The sequence below is a fragment of the Corythoichthys intestinalis genome, chromosome 22 (genome assembly GCF_030265065.1).
Source record: "Corythoichthys intestinalis isolate RoL2023-P3 chromosome 22, ASM3026506v1, whole genome shotgun sequence".
Taxonomy (NCBI): Eukaryota; Metazoa; Chordata; class Actinopteri; order Syngnathiformes; family Syngnathidae; genus Corythoichthys; species Corythoichthys intestinalis.
Window position 1 is genome coordinate 15558106 of NC_080416.1, and position 19912 is coordinate 15578017.

General features: G+C 39.7%; 1 protein-coding gene across 3 annotated transcripts in view; it reads right to left on the reverse strand.

The window, feature by feature from the left end:
• Positions 1 to 19912, reverse strand: part of trit1 (tRNA isopentenyltransferase 1) — a 68825-nt gene that overhangs the window by 14098 nt on the left and 34815 nt on the right. For 2 of the 3 annotated variants that reach the window (XR_009061868.1, XM_057827806.1), the window contains exons 2-8: positions 18967 to 19110; positions 17820 to 17915; positions 15735 to 15886; positions 14911 to 15053; positions 14719 to 14830; positions 11104 to 11216; positions 10951 to 11028 (exon numbers count right to left, since the gene is read on the reverse strand). Coding sequence is in view for 2 of the 3 variants with exons in the window: in XM_057827806.1 (XP_057683789.1) it covers positions 10951 to 11028; positions 11104 to 11216; positions 14719 to 14830; positions 14911 to 15053; positions 15735 to 15886; positions 17820 to 17915; positions 18967 to 19110 (838 nt within the window). In the remaining variant the exon portion in view is untranslated. The remainder of the gene's footprint in view (positions 1 to 10950; positions 11029 to 11103; positions 11217 to 14718; positions 14831 to 14910; positions 15054 to 15734; positions 15887 to 17819; positions 17916 to 18966; positions 19111 to 19912) is intronic. The other variant, XM_057827807.1, reaches the window with a different exon arrangement.

The following is a 19912-nucleotide window of genomic DNA, read 5'->3' on the forward strand; positions in this document are numbered from 1 at the left end:
CAGTGCAATGAGTAGTGACCATAAATTAACTGTTCACAAAGTGACAAGAAGTTTAGATCAGTTTGAGATTTTACACTGCATTAGCCTGCTGCAGCTTACCGTTATTTTCATTATAAATCAATTGGACGATTAATTAAACGATTAATCAAATAAATATAGCTTTTTTTCAATTAGCAACACAATTTACCTTAAAGTTGTTTTAGGTATTTAGTAAGTAACTGCAGCGGAAGATTCTGAGAAAGAGATTTACTCCTGTACAAAAGACTCGAAAATGAATTTGTGTATGAGACGGGCAAGAAACCGGCGGTCGAGCTTTAGGTCCTCTTCTCTGAGCAAGTTATTTTTTAGAGCGAGAGCGGAAGAGAAATAGTTCGCTGCTCCTTGCCTTTCAGTTGACCAGCAGTAGTTTCAAGTCCTGTTAATTGGAAAACGTCTTGTGTTGCTAAGTCCCATGTGAGTCTATAAGAGGTGAGTACATGAACCCTCTTGCACTGTTTAGCTTTTATTGTTGTTTTTGAGATGTTACGAGCGCTATGCTAATCAGCAAATTCGCTAACGTGTATTTCCATGTCCATTTGTGCATTGTTTGGTGGTAGAAGTTAGTCCATATGCAGAAGGTGTAAAACCAGGATTAAGTACAGCGGTAACACTACAAACATGCGAAATAGTACAGAAATCTGTGAAAACAAAATACCGTAATTTTTGGACTATAAGCCGCTACTTTAAAAAAAATTTTAAAATCCTGCTGTTTATAGTCCAGTGTGGCTTATTTGTTTATTTATTTGGGTTGATAGGTAACACTTTATTTGACAGCAGCCTCATAACACTGTCATAAGACCGTCATAATTATGACATGACACTATCATGACATCTGTCATAAACATTCAGCAATGCCCATGATAGATGTCATTAAGTGTCATCCGGTGAATTATGTTACCAACCCCATTTATGTCCAGCTTGGATCTTTTACATCCATTCAAAAGAGAGATCATTTGCCGGACAACACTAAATGACATCTGTTATAGGCATTCATTAATGTTCATAACAGTTAATGACAGTTAATTATAACAGTTTTATGGCACAACTGTCACATAAAATGTTACCAAATACCATAACTAGCAATTAATGAAACAACTGGAACAGTAACTGAAGAAGTAATTAGCATAGAACATGAATTTTGATTGTTATTTACATCTGTAGCGCTGCCATGCATGCTCGGAGGCATGTTGGACAACAGTGTTGACAGCAGGTGGCAGCGGAGGTTCACTGTCTCCCTCAAGGGAGCAGTGACAGCCAAATGAAGCCTTTTGATAGCCTGGTATACCAGACTCACCGCTGTTTCAGCGATTGAGTCTGGCGACCGTCCGGCGGATCAAATTCCCAGGGCAGAGCAAGCCACAGCAAACAGATAGCGGAGTGGACCAATCAGCGATGGGCGGACATTAGTAAAGTGACGAGGGACTTGCGCGCGGAAGTAGACATACGAGGAGAGTGGAGTTTATTCAACATGGCTAGCGCGAGACAGACTGTTGTCAGTGACTTGTGTCGATGTGTTTTTGGTAATTCAAAACTGATTTTACCGTGGATTGGAACATATTCTCGGCTCTGCCGTTCGCCATCCGTGATGTTGTGGAGACGACTTCCGGCGCGCAAGAGTGATGTTGCTCGTTAAGAACACGTCACGCAAATAAACGAATCTGATTTGACGATTGATTTTGTACTTGCTCGAGAGGCCGTTAATAGGCTGGGTCCCAGACTATTCTCTCAGTGTTTGAAAAATACAGGGAGAACAGTCTGGCCGTGCCAGGCAAGCTTTTTGAAGCAATGAAGCTTTGCAGGCAATTGGTTCAAAGTTTCATGGAGGTTCATTCGGTCTTATGACAGTCGTATGATGCTGCTGTCAAATTAAGTGTGACCGGTTAATATCTTTTGGTGTAAATATCCCATAATACAGTGAGGACAGCTGCGGCTTATAGTCCAGTGCACCTTATCTATGAACAAATGCTGTTTTCGTGCCAAATTTGGTGGGTGGTGGCTTATAGTCAGGGGCGCCTAATAGTGCGAAAATTAAGGTATAACAGTTAAAAGTAGTCATATTTCTAAAGGCACTTTGTTTGTTCTGCAGAAAATGTATAATTCATTCCACCAGTGTAAATTTTATTGTATTGTTGAGCAAAATAAGTACTGCCTTTGAACCAGCTAATGTTTTTGCACCTTCTTGTGAAAAAGAGCAGCTTAACGTTAGCTTTGTGTTGTATAGGCATTTTTCCATTGTTCCAGCTTGATCATTAGGTGATTAGAAATAAAACAAAGGATATACATTTGTTTGGCTGCTTTAACTAATGAATACTGGCAAATATATCTTGCTTGAAAGTATGAAGTAGCCACAAAGTAAGAAAAAAGAAATCCTGAAATGTAGGTGGGGGGAAAGATGCATTTAAAATCGTGATCACCGTAATTCCGTGAAGACCGTTCAATAATCGAATCGTAGAATCCTGAATCGTAATCGATTCGAATTGTAGGGTGTCTTAAATGGCAAAAGCCCCATTTCACACCCGGTCTCCCAATTTAAATGAATTGGACATCCATCGTTATCAATGGAAGGCAATGACTTAAAAGCTTCCCTTTCTATTCAATTGCCAACTAGACTGCAACTCGATAGTCTGCAATACTAGTTTGTATAATCAAAATACTCTGAAAGGCACACCTTTGACAAAGGTTAAAAATGAGGGAAAAGAGAAATAAATAAAGCATCACAGTAGTATACTTATCTATGGCTGTGAACTTTCTAATGATATTGAATGGACAATTATCTCCAGTCTTTGAAATGGTAATGCCCATGAATACGTGCCTACGACTGGATGCATCCACTTCCTCATCTGGTTTCTATAGCAACACCTTTAGCTTGCTCTCCACAGAATCTGTGTGTGTGTGTGTGTGTACGTGCAAGCTTCAAGGGTATAATCTTGCGGCCAACACCTGTTGCCACCGCCAGATCGTATTACCCCTCCGCCCCCCACAACACTGCACCCAAGCTCTCGATCCACACAGCTGTCCATGTGTCGCCTGTCCCCCTTTATGCAAGGCCAATTTTTTTTCTTTACGCAAAAGATACAGACACCCGTGTTACTTAATGCTCACGAGGCCCCACACGCCTCCACCCCCGCCAAAATACACCTGGGTATTGTTACAACGAAAAAGCGTGGGCTCGCGTGTCCCTTGAGAATTTTAATAAAAACACCCCTCAAGTCACTGAGCCGTTTCTGTATAAAATGTTATAATCTAATAAACACCTCGAATCCTCTCTGTTCATGAAAGATAATTAAGTCGACTAATTAAGCGTACCGCGTACATGCATACTTCTTACAAGCAATACATTTAAAGAGCAATTAGAATGTATTTAATTTGCAGTGGTTGACCTGCTTATCAGGCAACCGAATTATCAAGACGTCACTGAGGCATCTAAGCAAAGGCCTGAACTGGAAAAGTAGGTTCAACTTCTACCTCTGAGGCATGCGCTCATTTGTGCGTGTGTCTATTTCAGTTTATTCACATGCGTTTCGTCATCCTGGCTTGCCTTTGACCCACTGGTCTCGACACGCACAGGTTGGAAAGCGTAGCCCCCCGCAGCTGACCTCAGTTTCCCAAGTCTGAGCAGTCGGGGCAAATTCCCGGCAGCTTCGCAATGCTTGAGGGGATTAGCCTGCTCATACGGCGTGCACGCGTCTTTGTGTTGTGCTTAAAGGGGAAAAGAGGTCAGCAGTCAGAGTACGATTTGGACAGTCAAGGTGGGGAAACCAGTTTGATGACTTGGAACTACAGCATATCGACTAAAATGTACTATTAAGTTGCTTGTATACAAATAGTTTTGTTTTTCGTAGCATCAAGTGTGAGAATATATAAACAAGTAAGCCCCCTGTAGTTATGGTTCATTTCTCAGAAGTGTTCACATTGTTTCATCTCTTTTTAAATAGGAAGGCAGACCCGGTCAACTTCTACTGGTTGAGTTTGCGCGACGAATGTCTGCGACAATCAGACAGGAAGTCACGAGGGCTCTCACGAGAATGCACAAATTCAGGCACAGTAAGTACTATGTACAGTACGTCCCAATGTTAGACACTTGAGGATAAATGATTGGTAATAAGTGCAACATTTGCTTTTTTTTGTTTTATCACGACACAAATATTAAAATTAAGTTTGCGACTGAGTTTGTCTTTTTTCTGCATGACGACATTACAAGCTCATTAAAAAAGTCAATTACGACTAATTAAAGTCTTTAGAAATAAGACTTCTTTTAACCAACAAACTTTGTTTTCACAGATTTCTGTACTATTTGTTTTCACACATTTCTGTACTATTTCATATGTTTGTTTGTTACCACTCTACTTAATCCTGGTTTTACATGTTCTACATCTGGAATAACTTTTATACACCACCAAACAACGCACAACTTGACATGAAAACACATGTTAGCAAAGTCGCTAATCAGTATAGCGCTCAGCGCTAACTAGTACCATCTCAAAAACAACAACAATAAAGGCTAAACAGTACAAGATGGTTCGTGTCCTCACCTCTTGTAGATGCACACGGGACTTAGCAACACACAACGGACATTTTCCAATTAACACAACTTGAACCTACTACTGGACAACTGAAAGGCAAGAAGCAACGAACTCTCTCTTCCCCTCTCACTCTAAAAAATAACGAGCACAAAAGAAGAATCCAATAATCGATTTTTGGCACACCCTTACTAAGTTAATCACATGTTAATAATGATAATAAAAATTTAAAAAATCTTCAGACCCCACCCCCCGTCCCTAAAAATGTTCTCTGATCTACACAAATCACGTAGGTCACCCTTTTTGACTTCAAAATGGCAAATTTCGCCAAAAGGAGAGATTTTCATGCCTGAGTATGCTTGCGAATACCTACAACTTTGTGAATGCAGCCAATCTTGTCGCTGGCGGTGCGAATTCATTGTTAGTGTTACATCTTGAGGCTAATTCGCTGACACTGGCGATGGATGAGGGAAAAAAAATCCTGTGATTTTCTTATTTATTTTTATTTTCCACAATCTGGGCAAAAGCTGTACAAACCATTGGCCTTGAGGTATTAGAACAGACTGAACAGTGACTAATTTTCCTCAAAAGATGCAGGGTTTAGTTATGTGTTTAAAAAAAAAAATAAAAAAATGAGTGAAGAGGGTACTGAAATTTGCCAGCTCCGCCCAATTGAAATGGACAAGACGTCGAACGCAGTCAATGGCAGTAAATGAGGAGCATGTGGAAGACACATTCCAACTGCTGTAAATTCTGTTCTCTATGGAGTTTTAAACCCGAATGATATCTCGTTGCTCTGAAATAATGTGCAATCACAGTAAATTACTCTCTTATCCTATCCTAAATTGCTATATATTGCACTTAAAGGAAGATATAATGCTGACACACAAGTAGGATTATCATTTTTGTTTGAACATAAAACCTGTAATGCAGAAAAATGTGTCACCTTGGTTTACTCCCCATATGTTTGTGGTGGAAATATTTGACTAAGGACCTCATATAATGAGGATTGGGATCATGGAAGTGCATTTCTGCTCTTCCAAAAAAGGCAAAAGCACAAGAGAGCTGCTTCTGCCTCAACTGCACTATACTGGTGGTCACCTATCAGATTCTAGTTTAAATGCAGAAACTTGATCTTATCCCTTAACTGACCGGGTCGCAAGTTATTAATGCAAAGATTTGTGTAGCCCCCCCACCACAAAGAGCAACGCGCACGTTACGACAGCATGGACAAGTTCAGACAGATTACGTACGTATGTCACACACACAGCAGATGGTGTGTGTAGGTGCTCTGAGGGAGAGAGAAAGAGGAGAATTTAGGTTGAGAGCCTGGCGTGGCTTAAGCCGTTTGGGTCTAACGGGATTAGGCGGCTGGGTTACTTCAGGGTATGTATGCTGCCTGGTGGGCCACAGAAGCACACACCTTGGAGTAGGAATGACCATACCGATCTTTTATGAATGCTCACTAGAAAATATACACCTACTGAATACATCCGCAAGTGGATAAGGACTTGAAAAAAGCACATGCGCCAAACCTCAAGTTGATTTTGGCTGAGGAATGTGCGTTTATCCAGTCTTTCGTGTCGCTGACTGTGGCAGATAACCAACCACTCAAGCCGGTTTCTGTGGATTTGATCCCACAAGGGACCTGGTGCTGAGGAAAAAAAGCTTTCCTGTTGGGATTCATCGGAAACCTTAAACTTTGACAAAATCCCACACCCAGAAAATAAAAGGCAATTTGAAGGAATACATAGTGTTTATGAAATCAAACCATGCCTTTTTAAAGGTCAAAGTCGAGGATGCATGTGTAAAGCTTGTGAAAGGAAAAAAAGAGCTACTAATCCTTAAACACCGAACATGTCGGCGGCGACAAAATTACGCTCATCATCTTTGAAGGCTTGTCACGATGTAATTACGTCACCCACATGCTGCTGGTTGGTCTCATTTGAAAGTGCCGAAGTTGAGGTCCACGTCCGTTTTTACTTGAAGTCAATCGACCATGTAAAACGGGAGATAATGTCATTTGAGTTTTATAGCTTTATTGCCCTTATAAATAAGCATCAAAAAGAGATGAACAAATACTCGAGCAACTCGAGTAACTCGAGTTTGAAAACTGATCAGAGTAATTTTATTCACCTCGAGGAATCGTTTAATTTTGCCAGCTCAATGCACCACGTTTTGCCCGGACTACTTTTAATGCGGGACAACGCGCTGATGTCACGTGCGTAGAGGAAGAAGCAATAAAAAAAAATACCTTACTGCAGCCGACAGCAGTAACAAACTGTGCCGACGTTGCTAAAAACTACGCCCGCATGTTGCTACGGTGGTAGCAGGTAGTGTCTGTATGCGTGTCATAGATATCACATGTACGTAGAACTAGATGTGAAATGACCGACTCAGTGGCGTTAATAAAACAGCCGCCATCTTTAAGCAGTACACTTCTCAGCGCTCATAAATAAGATTAACGTTACTGTCACTCGCTCACGTAACGTTATCCCTGCGGAGGGCTAGGTTTCTATTCATTATGATCACTGTCGCTGCGTGGCTAACTCTTACATACAGGCTTTATTTAATCTGTGAAAACAGCGGTGTAGAGTGATTAGGGTGTAAAATAAAAACTTAGTAATGTTAACTGTCAATTTTAGCTCAGTAGTCATTGCCGGATAAAACACCAAGTAGCACTGGTGCCAAATGTGCTCCAATACAGCACAGGATTTATTTTGAACACTGCAAAAACTCAAAATCCTATCATGAGTTACAGTTTAGACTAACTTAAAACTTAACTAGAACTTATAGCTTGACGCAAGTGGAAATTCAATTGAAACACGTGGGAAAAACACCTACATTTTAAGTGATGTGTGTTATCAAGCGTAATGACATTTTTAGGTAAGAAAAATATATATTTTTTATAAGATCTAAAAGTTTTTTGAGTGAAAGCAGTGAATTTTTTAAAGTCACATTTGAGACGCAATTGTTGGCCGTTTTCAACAATGTCCATCGAAAATAAAGACATTGACTGAAAATGGTTCAATATTAGATGAAATGTCTTGTTTTCTCATCTATATTTATAATTGCTCTTTAACTAAAAAAAAAAAAGTTTTATCCGATTACTCGATTAATCGATAGAATTTTCAGTCGATTCCTGGATTACTAAAATATTCGATAGCTGCAGCCCTAATCAAAACACTGCATGGACCATGTGTTTATGTCCATATTTCCATCATTTCTTTTCCTTTTTCAAAACCGAAAGCACCACGAAAGACTACATAACCCAGGAACCATCGTGAGGTCAAGAAGGATGGACGTAATATGAACATTTTCAATAAATTGCTGAGCGAGGCGCCACCTAAGGAGAGGGAGGCGAGGTGGCGAGCGACTTTCAAACGTGCAGAATGAATCGAAAGCTAAATTTAGCGTAAGCGAATGCATTATTTCATCATAACGAGGAAGAGGAGGGACCAGATTTGTCGTTGTTTTCTTCAGATGAGTCGGCAAGTTGGGAAGAGTGACAGGCCGACAACACAAACGGCAGAAGCGTGGGTGGGATGTGTGACGTAGTGTATGATGTGGCCCTTTGTCCCATTCAAGGGGGACTGAGTGGCATGCCTGAAAAAATTTAATTGAACTAGTTTATTGTTAATATTTTTTTCACTATGAATCTTTTCAATTTTTATACAGATGTGTGTGTTCGAGAATCTTCATTGCATGTACAGTATGTACTTTTGATCAAGAGATGGGTACGATACCTAACCTCACAAAGAGATATCCTCCAAACTTTTTGTGTTAGATGATATATATTGCGGAAAACACAGACAAGGCTGAAAAAGCAGTTTCTGCTCTTTCACCACTTTTTAAACTACACTGCTGTATATTAAGCTGAAATAACAGTTGGTTTGATAGAACAATATGTCTATATGCTGCCATAGAAGATTCATGGCACATTAATCCCCCAGACTATTTTTAATTAGTCCGTTTTACCCTGGAGACCCCCGTTTACAGACGTCGCGTAACTGCTTTTGTTTCAACCCAGCCATAAAAAGGTAAGTAATTATATTATTTGAAATGTCTGTCATTTTTATCTTAGAATCATTAATTAATGTCTAATATATATTTAGTTTAAAAAAAAGACAAAATTTACCCGCATATTTTCAACTTTAAAACAAATTATGTCACGATGAAAAAAAAATGTGTCTGTAAGTAAGTCACAGATGTCTACCTCATAACTTTCGCTTAATTGTATTTTTTATTGTTGCTGTCGTATTTCCCCCGATATTTTAGAGGATTCAATTCCTTTATTGTCATTGCAAGCCGAGCAAACAACGAAATTGGAACGCTACTCTACTGTACCATAAAACACCCACAAGACACAGGACAGTAAAATAACACACAACAACTTAAATATACAACTAAATAATAGACAATAAGTAAATTATTGTGCAAAAGTCGCTACATAGCAGCATCATGAAACAATTAGTGCAGTCCAGTGTTGAGAACACAGATGACCCTGGGAAAAATACCATCTCTAATCGATCAAAATCCGAATAATTGATCCAAACAAAGAAAAATTGGGAAAAAAAAAAATCATTTAAAAGGGTAAATATATGAAAAAGAAAATCTCGACCACTCCTTGATGTCTGCGATTTCTGCATCGCGACCCTTGTTATATTACCACGTTTCACCCATAAAATCCCCCCAAAAATCCGGCTGTGGCCATTCACAGCTGTGTCTTGACACTCTGTGATACACGCTACATGGAGGTTTTGGATCGAAAAGAAGTACACGATAATATCTTGTTAAAATCATGGCGTCTTTAATTATGCTCTCTCCTCCAGTTAGGGTTTCTCTGTTTAAAAAAAAAACATTTTTTTAAAATGCCCACCTGTTCAATTCTTCCCCCCCAGAAAATTGAGATTGAGATTTTAAGCTTTCAAATGATGTATCACACATGCATATCGGACAATTTTGAAATTTGGCCAAATTGAGGGTCTCAGAGCAGAACTTCAAGTCACCCGAGTGTCTTCCGCCATATATATATTCACTATTTTGCACTGTTGGTCTACTGTATATAACCTGTTTTGACCATAGAATGTATAAAGGCCAAAAACGCTTATGGTGATACCTGCTGTTTGTGTTGAATTGTAAAATATAAAACAATTCAGTTTCATTATTTTTTGTTGAATTTTTATCCTAACATGTTGAATAAATATTATCAAGTTTCAAAACGGTTTGTCGGGCATTTTGGTTGTCAATTGGACATCAATATTACAAATTTTGACAAATGATTTTGGGATTGATAATTGGTCAGTGAAGAAAACAACAGTTTGAACATCAAGGTTATGGAGTCCTGAAAAATGGGAACCAACCAGAACACTGAACAATTGTTTCTTTGAAATATAAAGGCAACATCAAAGCATACCTGTCAAGTTGTACGGTTTCGGCGTAATTTGTACAAGTGCGCACTGATTTTTAAATGTGTATGCCGTACGTTCAAAATCTGTTTGTGCATTACGTCTTTTTTTTCTACGTTCGGATTTTGTCACCGTTTCAGCAACGAGACAATGTGTGTTACTACGCTGTTGCAAACGCAATGCTAGGCGGCTCCAAAATTTCCTGACTGTAGCCGACAGCCTACAATCTATGCCCATTTTAGGCTACACTAGATATGACTTGCATGCGAAATGACACACTCGGCGGCGTTAGTAAACAGCCGCCATTTTAAAGCAGTAGACTTCTCAGAAATGCTCTGTTGTAGTGAACCTTCCTAGCGAACCTAAGAAACTTTTGATCTAAAATACTCCTAAATCGGAAAAATCTTGACATGAATCTATCTTTAAATGATGAAATTGTTTTAAAACTTTCATATGTCGAAAGTAGACAGAAGAGAACTAATGCAAAAACGGGAGCAATTTCAACAACTTTAACAGTTGATTCACAACATTAAATGACGTCCAAACATAGGAAAGGTTACAATTTTTTTTGGGGTCCTTTTTTTTTTTTTTTTTTTTTAATGGAATGGATGATGTATGACACATAAAGAGTTAAATAGATCTAACAATAAGTGAAATAGCCTGGACTAAACTACTTTTACTTTGTGTAAATATGAAAATGCGTCCCAGCTATCGCTTGAAAACACTCATCGACAAAATGACTGAATGTTTTTTTTTTTCATGTCCTGAGTACAAATGCAAACAAGATCTAATCCATCACTAAATATTACTACAAAACCTGTGGTAAATAAGTGCTGGGTGAGTGTGACATTACCTCGCAGCACTAATATGAATGAATGCACGCGTTCTGAAAGGCTCAGTGTATTAAATCTCATCTAGCAGATGAGTGTTGAGCATCTGTAGCTAGTGTACACATACACATGATGTTTAAGAAGGGAACTCACGTTTAAGGAACCGGTTACGGACCCATTTATTTTGTTTGCGAGCGTAGCGCCTTGTAGCCATTTTCAAAGCTTCAACACCTAAGCGGAGATTGAAAAGAAGATGGATGAGTACTGTATTATCCAATGTATTCACACAAGACAGAAATCACTGACCTTTGCCTCGGAGCGCCTCTCTTTCCTGCTGGGTGCTGTTTTCAGGAGCCGTCAGGTAGTCGTGGAACTCTTTGAAACCAATTGACTGGAATATCCCATGTTGGTAGTTTTGACTGTGAGGTGAAGAGAGCAGGCATTAAACAAGAGTGAAAAGCTATGAAATCAATTAATACACAGCTATAATTTATAGGATTTACAAAGCAGAGTCCGTGGAAAAAAATGATCTAAAGAACAAGTTGCAGTCTGATGAAATTGGACATGCACTGTGGTCAATAGAATTTCTTTTTCAAGTTAAATGGAAATTTCAGGCATATATGATTGGGATGGCAATTGATGCAAGATTTAAGCGATTCTAGCGTGTGAACATTCAAATTCCGTTCTGATATCAGCAGTTTGTGGGAATATTTCCATCTGAAAGTATAAAAAAATAAGCCATTATTTTTGCTGATGATTAAAAAACATTTGAGTTGGACAAATGATGAACAAAAGATCCTTATTTCAGCATTTATTTCCAGGTACTCATATAAGGTCCTGTGCAAAATTTTCAACAAATTGGAATGTGGGAGGAAACTAGACTCCATGGTAGAATGCTCATCATCTACATAAAAATGTCGTTGGTCATCGAACAAAGCCTTTTTTACAGGGATCTACGGATAGAAAGACTTTGTAGTTCTTAAAAGATAAACGTTATTATGCGTTAAAACAATTTGATATTGAAACCCCTCTTGAAGTTTTTGTTTTTATACAATTTGTAAAATTAGTTTAACTAATAGGTCGGCATTGTTGTTGACATCGCAGGGCGGTGACGTCACATGGTTACACTGTCGGGCTTCCCTAGTACGACTCTAGCGACATAAACATGTCATCCGTTCAACCCTTTCAATTTGAACCTGAGAGGAACAATGAGCATGACGCCACTGTCGATATTTCATAAAACCAGCAGCAAAAGCAAAATGAACAGGAAAGACAGGATGAGAGGAGCGTATCACAAAACCGGTGGTTTGCCAAAATGTGCTACACCGGCGAAACATGCTACAAGTAGTGAATTTGACACCCAAAGTACTACCGCGCGCTTTCAGCTTGTTTTGTTTAGATGCATACAGACAGAACATACATACATACATACAAGATCCCTTAAGAAAATACTTAGAAAAACGTAGTCATATCAAATAAGTGTGGTTTAAATAAGCTATGTGACGAATGCTACCACAAGAAAACACAATGTTTAAAAATATGAGAGGGAAACACATGCATGAAGTATTTTGAGGAAATGATAAGGTAAAAAAAGACTCAATAAAAATACAAATTGTAAGTACTCGCCCCTTTAACAGATGTGCTCATGTGCTGAAGTCTCGCCACGTAGAAGAAATTGCAGAAACCCGATAGTGTTCGTCTAGTGACAGTGACAAACTACGTCACCCCAAGCGTCCATTGCATGCATAAAACATGGCGCCTACAGTAGTTCAAAACACAGAAGGGCCGAGAACAAAAAGTGGTATTTGGTATGTGGCAAAACTGATTTTGCCATGTGGCATTTTTTTCCCCATGTGGCAAAATACATTATGTGGCTTTTTTTTTTTTTTTTGGTATATGGCAAAATGTATTTTGGCATGTGGCATTTTTTTGCCATGTGGCAAAATGTATTTTGGCATGTGATATTTTTTTGCCATGTGGCAAAATACATTATTGCATGTGGCATTTTTTTTTTCCAAGCGGCATTTTTTTTTTTTTGGTATGTGGCAAAATGGATTTGAGCATGTGGCATTTTTTTGCCATGTGGCATTTTTTGTGGGTATGTGGCAAATGGATTTTGGCATAGCATTTTTGCAGGCCATGCACGTCCATGCCATTGACTGCAACGAACGTCCAAATTTTCTATTCATTTTAAATGGCAGAAAAACGTAACGGTAAATTTTCTGTTTACCGCCCTGCTCTACTTTGTACAAGGGCTGGTTACAGCTTAGCACAACAGTTGTGCTTATTGACCATTAGATGTCTCCAAACTAAGATGCTTGGGATTTGTTATGTTAGCATTATCGTTATTAAAGCATCCAGTAGGCATCACAACAGAATTAGGCATAATATGGTAAACTTCACAACCGCATGTTTTAGTATCGGATTTTTTGAGTTATCGGTTAAAAAGTCATTACCGGACGATTCTAACTCATTTACTCTAAACTATGAATAAATATCCATCAATTTTGAATTTATTGACTGCTTTTGACAGTGAAAGACGTCCTATCAATTTGAAGTGGGGGGGTTGGCAGCGAACGAACACACGCTCCAGTTCAAATGGAATGGATGTCTACAAGTGATAAACTCATGGATGTATATCATCAGATGCAATAAGTTTCAAGTAAAAAGATAACAAAAGCACCATGATGGCTGGAAGTAATAAAGTTAACATAACGTCTTTTCTAGACACCAATCGTTTCTCTTTACACTCAGTCTCACTTTTTTTCCACTCTGACTGGGCAAAGAACATCAATGTGAGAAGAACTAAGGACCTTCTGGGGACACGATGACATTAAAACACTGAGCTACTGTGGCGCAGTGACCCTCCGGTGGCGAGCAGAAACCAGACAACGCATGGAACAATTTGGTCAAATCGTCACCAATTTGAGAAGAAACGTCTGCGTGAGCTCACTCTGTACCTTTGTAATGAGTGTCCACAGATCCATGTCTAGTGACCTGACCTCTTTCAGAACTGCGAAAATAGCGTCATAATCTTATTTCTACGCTGAGCAAACCGCTTGAAAAATATTCGATTGGGACAGAGGGAGAATAAATGGGCGGCGGTGCAGGCCCCAGACAGAAATCCGAGAATAGCGACCGAGCACAGGAAATGTCGATTCAATGGAGGGTGAAAAGGAACGACGGAGGACAGAGGAGAGAGATTTGACCTTGATGTCTGGCGGTAGAAGTCAGCCGGGGAATGGAGTCATGAGGGTAAAGTCGCAGACAGTGGGGGAGGAAGAGAGGCTGCTTGGGGGGGGGGGGGGGGGGGTAATGTGCTGTGCTGATGATATTACTGATAGGCTGATGGTACAAGAGAAGGCTGCGGACTGACAAAATGGGATGAGAAACAGGCAGCTTCCGGGGAAGCGTCCCACCCATGCATTAACAAGAATTGAGGGAAAGAAAACCACAAAACACTGGGCAAGCCTACATCCCTGACACATTGGTAGCGATTCATAATGCATCATTTGCCAAAACTGGACGCCCAGCTTTTTGGGAAGCCGCATTGTACATTGTGACCTGTCAAGACTGGGAAGGAGAGCATAAATAATGGGAGAATCACTTGGCTGAGTTTGCCGTGACGCTGCTTTCAAGGAGAAGAAGATCCTTCCGCCGTGCCGGATCATTAATTTCCAGTGGGAATGTGATCTTGAACTTGATGCACCAATACTGAACAGACTCACCCACTTGTGAAACCCTTTTTGTTGCTTGAATTTAGCAGGATTTGAATGCTCATCTTTCAGTGCCAGTGACTGTGTGAGACGTCCAATTCATTTTGATCTTTTTATTGTCATGCCCTTGTCAAACCCCAACTGTTATGACATTTGAAGCTATTTTTTTCCACACAAACTAATTCAGCAGGATTGATTTTCTCACCTGTCGTTCTGCACTTTCTGCTGATTGAAGCGGGCATGGAAGTCCCTCAGCTCCTCTATCAACCCGACTGACAACATCTCTTCCACGCGTGCGTCTAATCGCTTGTCCAGAGCTGTAGAACAAAGAAATAATGAGGAAAAAATAGAGCAAGTCGACAGCTGTGACAGGCATCCAATCATTGACTAACCCTACCTTTCATGTCGGCATGGAGCCAAAAGATGCAAGGGTCCGGGTACCTCAACGGGCCTCCCAGGCCATCGCCACCCTGCTGGCCTCGTTGTTCCTCCAGCCAGGAGCTATGAGGAACGCCTGTTTCTTCGTGGATTTGCAAACTTCTGTAGAACAAGAGCATACAGACTGAATAATGAACACCACACATTCTTACACCGTACGTCTTTTTATGAATTCATCACATCCATGGAATCCATATAGAAAGCCTCAGACACATCATTGTCCTTGTATGCAACACGAAACAAATGAGTCAAATCGACTGAATTGATGTGATGGAAAACTGTGTGCTGAGCTTGCGATGATAAACACATACACCAGACAAGAAATATTCTTAGTAGCGTGACCGACTCTTAGGCTGGACTGTACTCTGTAAGTAACACATGCAGAAAAAAGATGATTCCTTCCCGTCAAGGAGAAGAGCGGGGTAACCTAACCTGCACTACACAAAAGACCAGCATGCACAAACTGCAACTCGTCAAGAGTGTGTCTCACGTGTGCATGTGTGTAAGCCAAGTCTATTTTCCTTCAGTGAGGACTCAGCATTCGCACTATTATTACATATTTACACAAAGTATTTCTACAAATAGTGTTCGTGGGTTGTTTATTTACTCATATGCATATGACATTTTAAATTTACAAAGGATTAGCAAGAAACGCTCGTGTTGTTGTTTTGGTTAGCAATGCAAAAACTGCACTCTAATGGTAATAAAACACGCTGGTCTACAATTATAAATACATTATATAGAAAGGCAATATACAATATGGACATTACCTGTATGGATTACCTTGCAATTTTGCGTTTGTCATTGGGGTGCAGCATAGCAGCCATTTTAGGGTCCACTTCCATCAGTCGCTTGTGTAATTCAGCTCCTCCCAGTTTCTCCAGGTCCAGCTTCCTATCAGTGTCTTCAACTCCGCCGTCCAATGAAGCCTCCTTCTGAATAGAGACCACAAGGGAAATAGAAATTATATATTTATGTTTCAGTTATATTAACTGATTAGCGGAAATTGATGGAGTTACTCTAAAAGAAGTATCGTATAGTAACTGGTAGAGCTGTGAAAAAATATCTGGCGATATATCGCGATCTTTTATGTCACGATCCGAGTATTGATACTTTTTTATGAGTATCGATTAAGCTTGTCGCAATATGCCATCAATTAATTAATCGCACGGTAAATAAAAATGAGGTTGGTAATTTTCCCAGCTGTAATATATCGCCGAGTGGTATGTTTGTGCGTGCTGCGGGCACTTGGCACACGTGCATGATGATTGCATATGAGACTCCAGTTCTTTTAACAGATGTTTATTGGTCATCAACACACCGTAGAACTAAAGGTCAGACATATAAAATAAGAAAACACATTTATATTAAACATTATAAACATCAGCATGGCTACCGTATTTTTCGGACTATAAGTTCACCCCCCCCCCCCCCCCCCCATAGTTTGGCTGTGGGTGCGACTTATACTCTGGATCGACTAATGTGTGAAATTATTAACACATTATTATATCATTTCACATGTTATTTTGGTGTTTTAGAGTGACACTGATGGTTTCGTAAAATTGTTAGCATCTTCTTTATGCTATATTTATCTGAATAACTTAATCGCGATGTTACGTTAACATACTGGCCACGTTCGCATTTCGTTGTTCATGCATCATGTAACATTATCATACTGAACACTTGTTCAGCATGTTGTTCTCTATTGTATTTTTATTTTAAATTGCCTTTGAAGATGACATACTATATCTGTTCTATGGATTTTAACGAGTAAATTTCCCCCCAAAATGCGACCTATACTCCGGTCCGACTTATACTAGTACATGTAACAAGGCATCTAGTTTAAACGGACATACATGCCTCTTGTGTTTTCATAAATCTTAAAAGGTAATATGTTGCCATAGATGAAGTATTGAAATACGTATCGGATCGCCTCACAGGTATCGGGATATGGATCGGATCGTGACAAGAGCGGATCGTCCCAGCCCTAATAACTGGCATATTATTACTTATAATACAGTGATTCCTCCTTTTTCGCTGTTAAGGGAAACTAGAACCCGTAGCGATAAGTGAAAAACCGCAAAGTAGCGACCCACCCCCACACAAAAAAAAAAACTTGTTTTTGCGTGAGTTCAATGTTTTTATTCAGATTTAACATTGGAAAGATACATATAAGACCTGGTTTTTCACTTTTTCCCCCAAATTAAAAAAAAAATTATGTATATTTGTATTTATGTATATTAAATGGTTTTTAAGCACTTCACATGTAATAGTTGTTTTAAACACGTTACGGTCCCACCGAATTATTTTTAAACAAGTATAAAAACGCTTGTCTTTATTAAATGCTTCATTGAGTGAGTCCACTCAACTCCGCTCCATCTCGTCACTTACACACAATGAGTTGCCAAAGCAACTGTTTAACAAGTTAAACGCTGATTGACGCATGCAGCGCTTTGAAGCTCGGTTCTCTGGCAACATCAAACATCAACGTCTGTCAATCATTGTTAACTTTAATAAGCAACTCCAGTGCATTGCCTGGACAACAAAGAGCAGCAAGAGGTGGGGAGGGAGTGTGAGAGGACGCGATCGGTCGGGACAGCTCATGTTTTTTTTTTAATTGAAAACAAATCCGCGATGAAATGAGGCTGCGAAGTTTGAAGCATGAAGTAGCGAGGGATCACTGTACTGAATTGAAGATCATAACCTTCCTTTCATAAATTAACTCATTGGCTGCCACTGACGGCGATAGATGTTCATTCCATTTTGACTGTGATCATTCAATGCCAGCCCTCCCGATTCATTTGGATAAATGTTTATATCTGTCAATGGCAGTGACAGGATTGGCAATACAAGTTCTAATGTACTCACCCCAGTGTCCATTAGAACTCGCCACAGCAGGGACTCAATGTAATAGTTTGTTCCTCCAACAATGATTGGCAGTTTATCCCGATTATGCATCTCATCTATGTCAGATAGCGTTAAGAAAAAGACAACTAAGTCCTGTCCTATTTGCTGCTTCTATTACTCAAAAGGTCATAACAACCTGTCAACATTTTAAAACAATCCAACAGTGCAGTATATACATTTTATTTTTGTCCTGTCCTATTCCATCCTGTCACTATTTACAACCCGTCATGTTCACTGCTTTTCCGTTCCACATATAGATCAAATTGCGTTATTGCGCTATTAACTGGCTGACCATTAGTGAGTCTGTTTGTTGGGTGACTTGCTGTCAGTTGTGGTCATTATGGTCATTATATGTATTTTTTAACTAGTAAAAAAAATTTCCAACAGTGGAAATATTTAAATTTGACTATTTCCAAGAAACATCCACCTCAACACAAACCGCACCAAAGTCCTAATCGTATGCCTGTCCACTCTCTCTCTCATCTCTGATGAAATAAGCAAAAAAGCAGATAGACGCATCAGCTATCATCACTACACCGACTGGCTCCACACAAACGAGCAGAGCTGCGAGCACCAACGCAATAATTGAAGGAAGCAGAAGGAAACGGCCAGTTGAGTGACGGCTTGATAGATGTGTTATTACACCCACCGATTGCGACACACGTGCGTCCCCCTCCTTTCCACTTTTCATTCCATGCCGCATTACAGGAGGACTTGTTTGTACCTCCTCTAATCTGTATTTACACCCGTTGTCATTTCCCGGCTCCTCTCAGCAGGTTAGAGTCACTCGGGGGCTATTCTCGGAGCTGCCGCATCCCCTCGTCACATCAGCGAGTGGGTGAGTAAGTGAAGAGTGACTGTGTGCTGCTATTCTAATAATACCATGTCTTTTACAGCCTCCTCCCTTCACATCTGTGCGACAAGCGGCTTGTGCAGATTGTGTGAACGACTCAAGACACCTTTCCTTTTTAGTTCAAGTACAAAGCAGCCAATTTAAAAGAAACTAAATGAATGAACTCCCCTGTTCGAAACCGCTTATTAATCAAAGAGGTGACAAGAGGTGGGAGTCTGGTTGGAGCAATGAGGAGGAAAGATGGTAGGAAAAGGATATTAGAGATACAGCTTTGTTCCTGAAGTCCACCACCGTGTAGTTGCTAACCAACGGGTCCACGAAGCTGATCATATGATGCCGACATTGGGCTCGATCCTCAGCTGTCACCTTGTTGGTGATGATGTCGAGACCTTGGTACACCTGGTGGAGCACACATGAGGAGGATGTTAGGAAGCTTAAGAGCCAGGTTTAAAAATAATCAAATTTGGATAGATCTGAATATACTGTGAGGTGTGCTAGGCATGTGCCGGTATGATGTTCTGACGGTATGATAACCTTAAGCCAAAATACCACGGTTTCACGGTATTGCAGAATTAATTTATATATGGCGGAAAATACAAACAAGGCTAAAAAAGCAGTTTCTGCTCTTGCACCCCTCTTTAAAATAAAGTGCTGTATTTTAAGCCAAAAGAACTGTTGTGTTTGATACAACAGTCTGTCTATATGCTGCCATAGCAGATTCATTGTGCATTAAGCCCCCCAAACTATTTTTAATTTGTCCGTTTTACCCCGGAAACCCCCGTTTACAGACGTCGCGCAATCATGTCAACCTAGCCATAAAAACGGTAAGTAATTACATCTATTATTCAAAATCTGTCATTTTTAGCTTAGAATCATTAATTGATGTCTAATATTTAGTTTAAAAAAACTCGTTACTGTCGTATTTTCCCCAATATTTTAGATAATCGATCCAAACATAGACAAATTGGGGGGAAAAAAAAAACTTAAAAGGGTAAATATATGAAAATGCAAATCTCGACCACTCCTTGATGTCTGTGATTTCTGCATCGCAACCCTTGTTATATTAATGGTAAATGGTGTTATACTTATATAGCGCTTTTCCACCTTTCAAGGCGCTCAAAGCGCTTTACACTATCTCACTATTCCCATATTTCACCCATAAAATTCCCACCAAATCCGGCTGTGGCCATTCAAAGCTGTG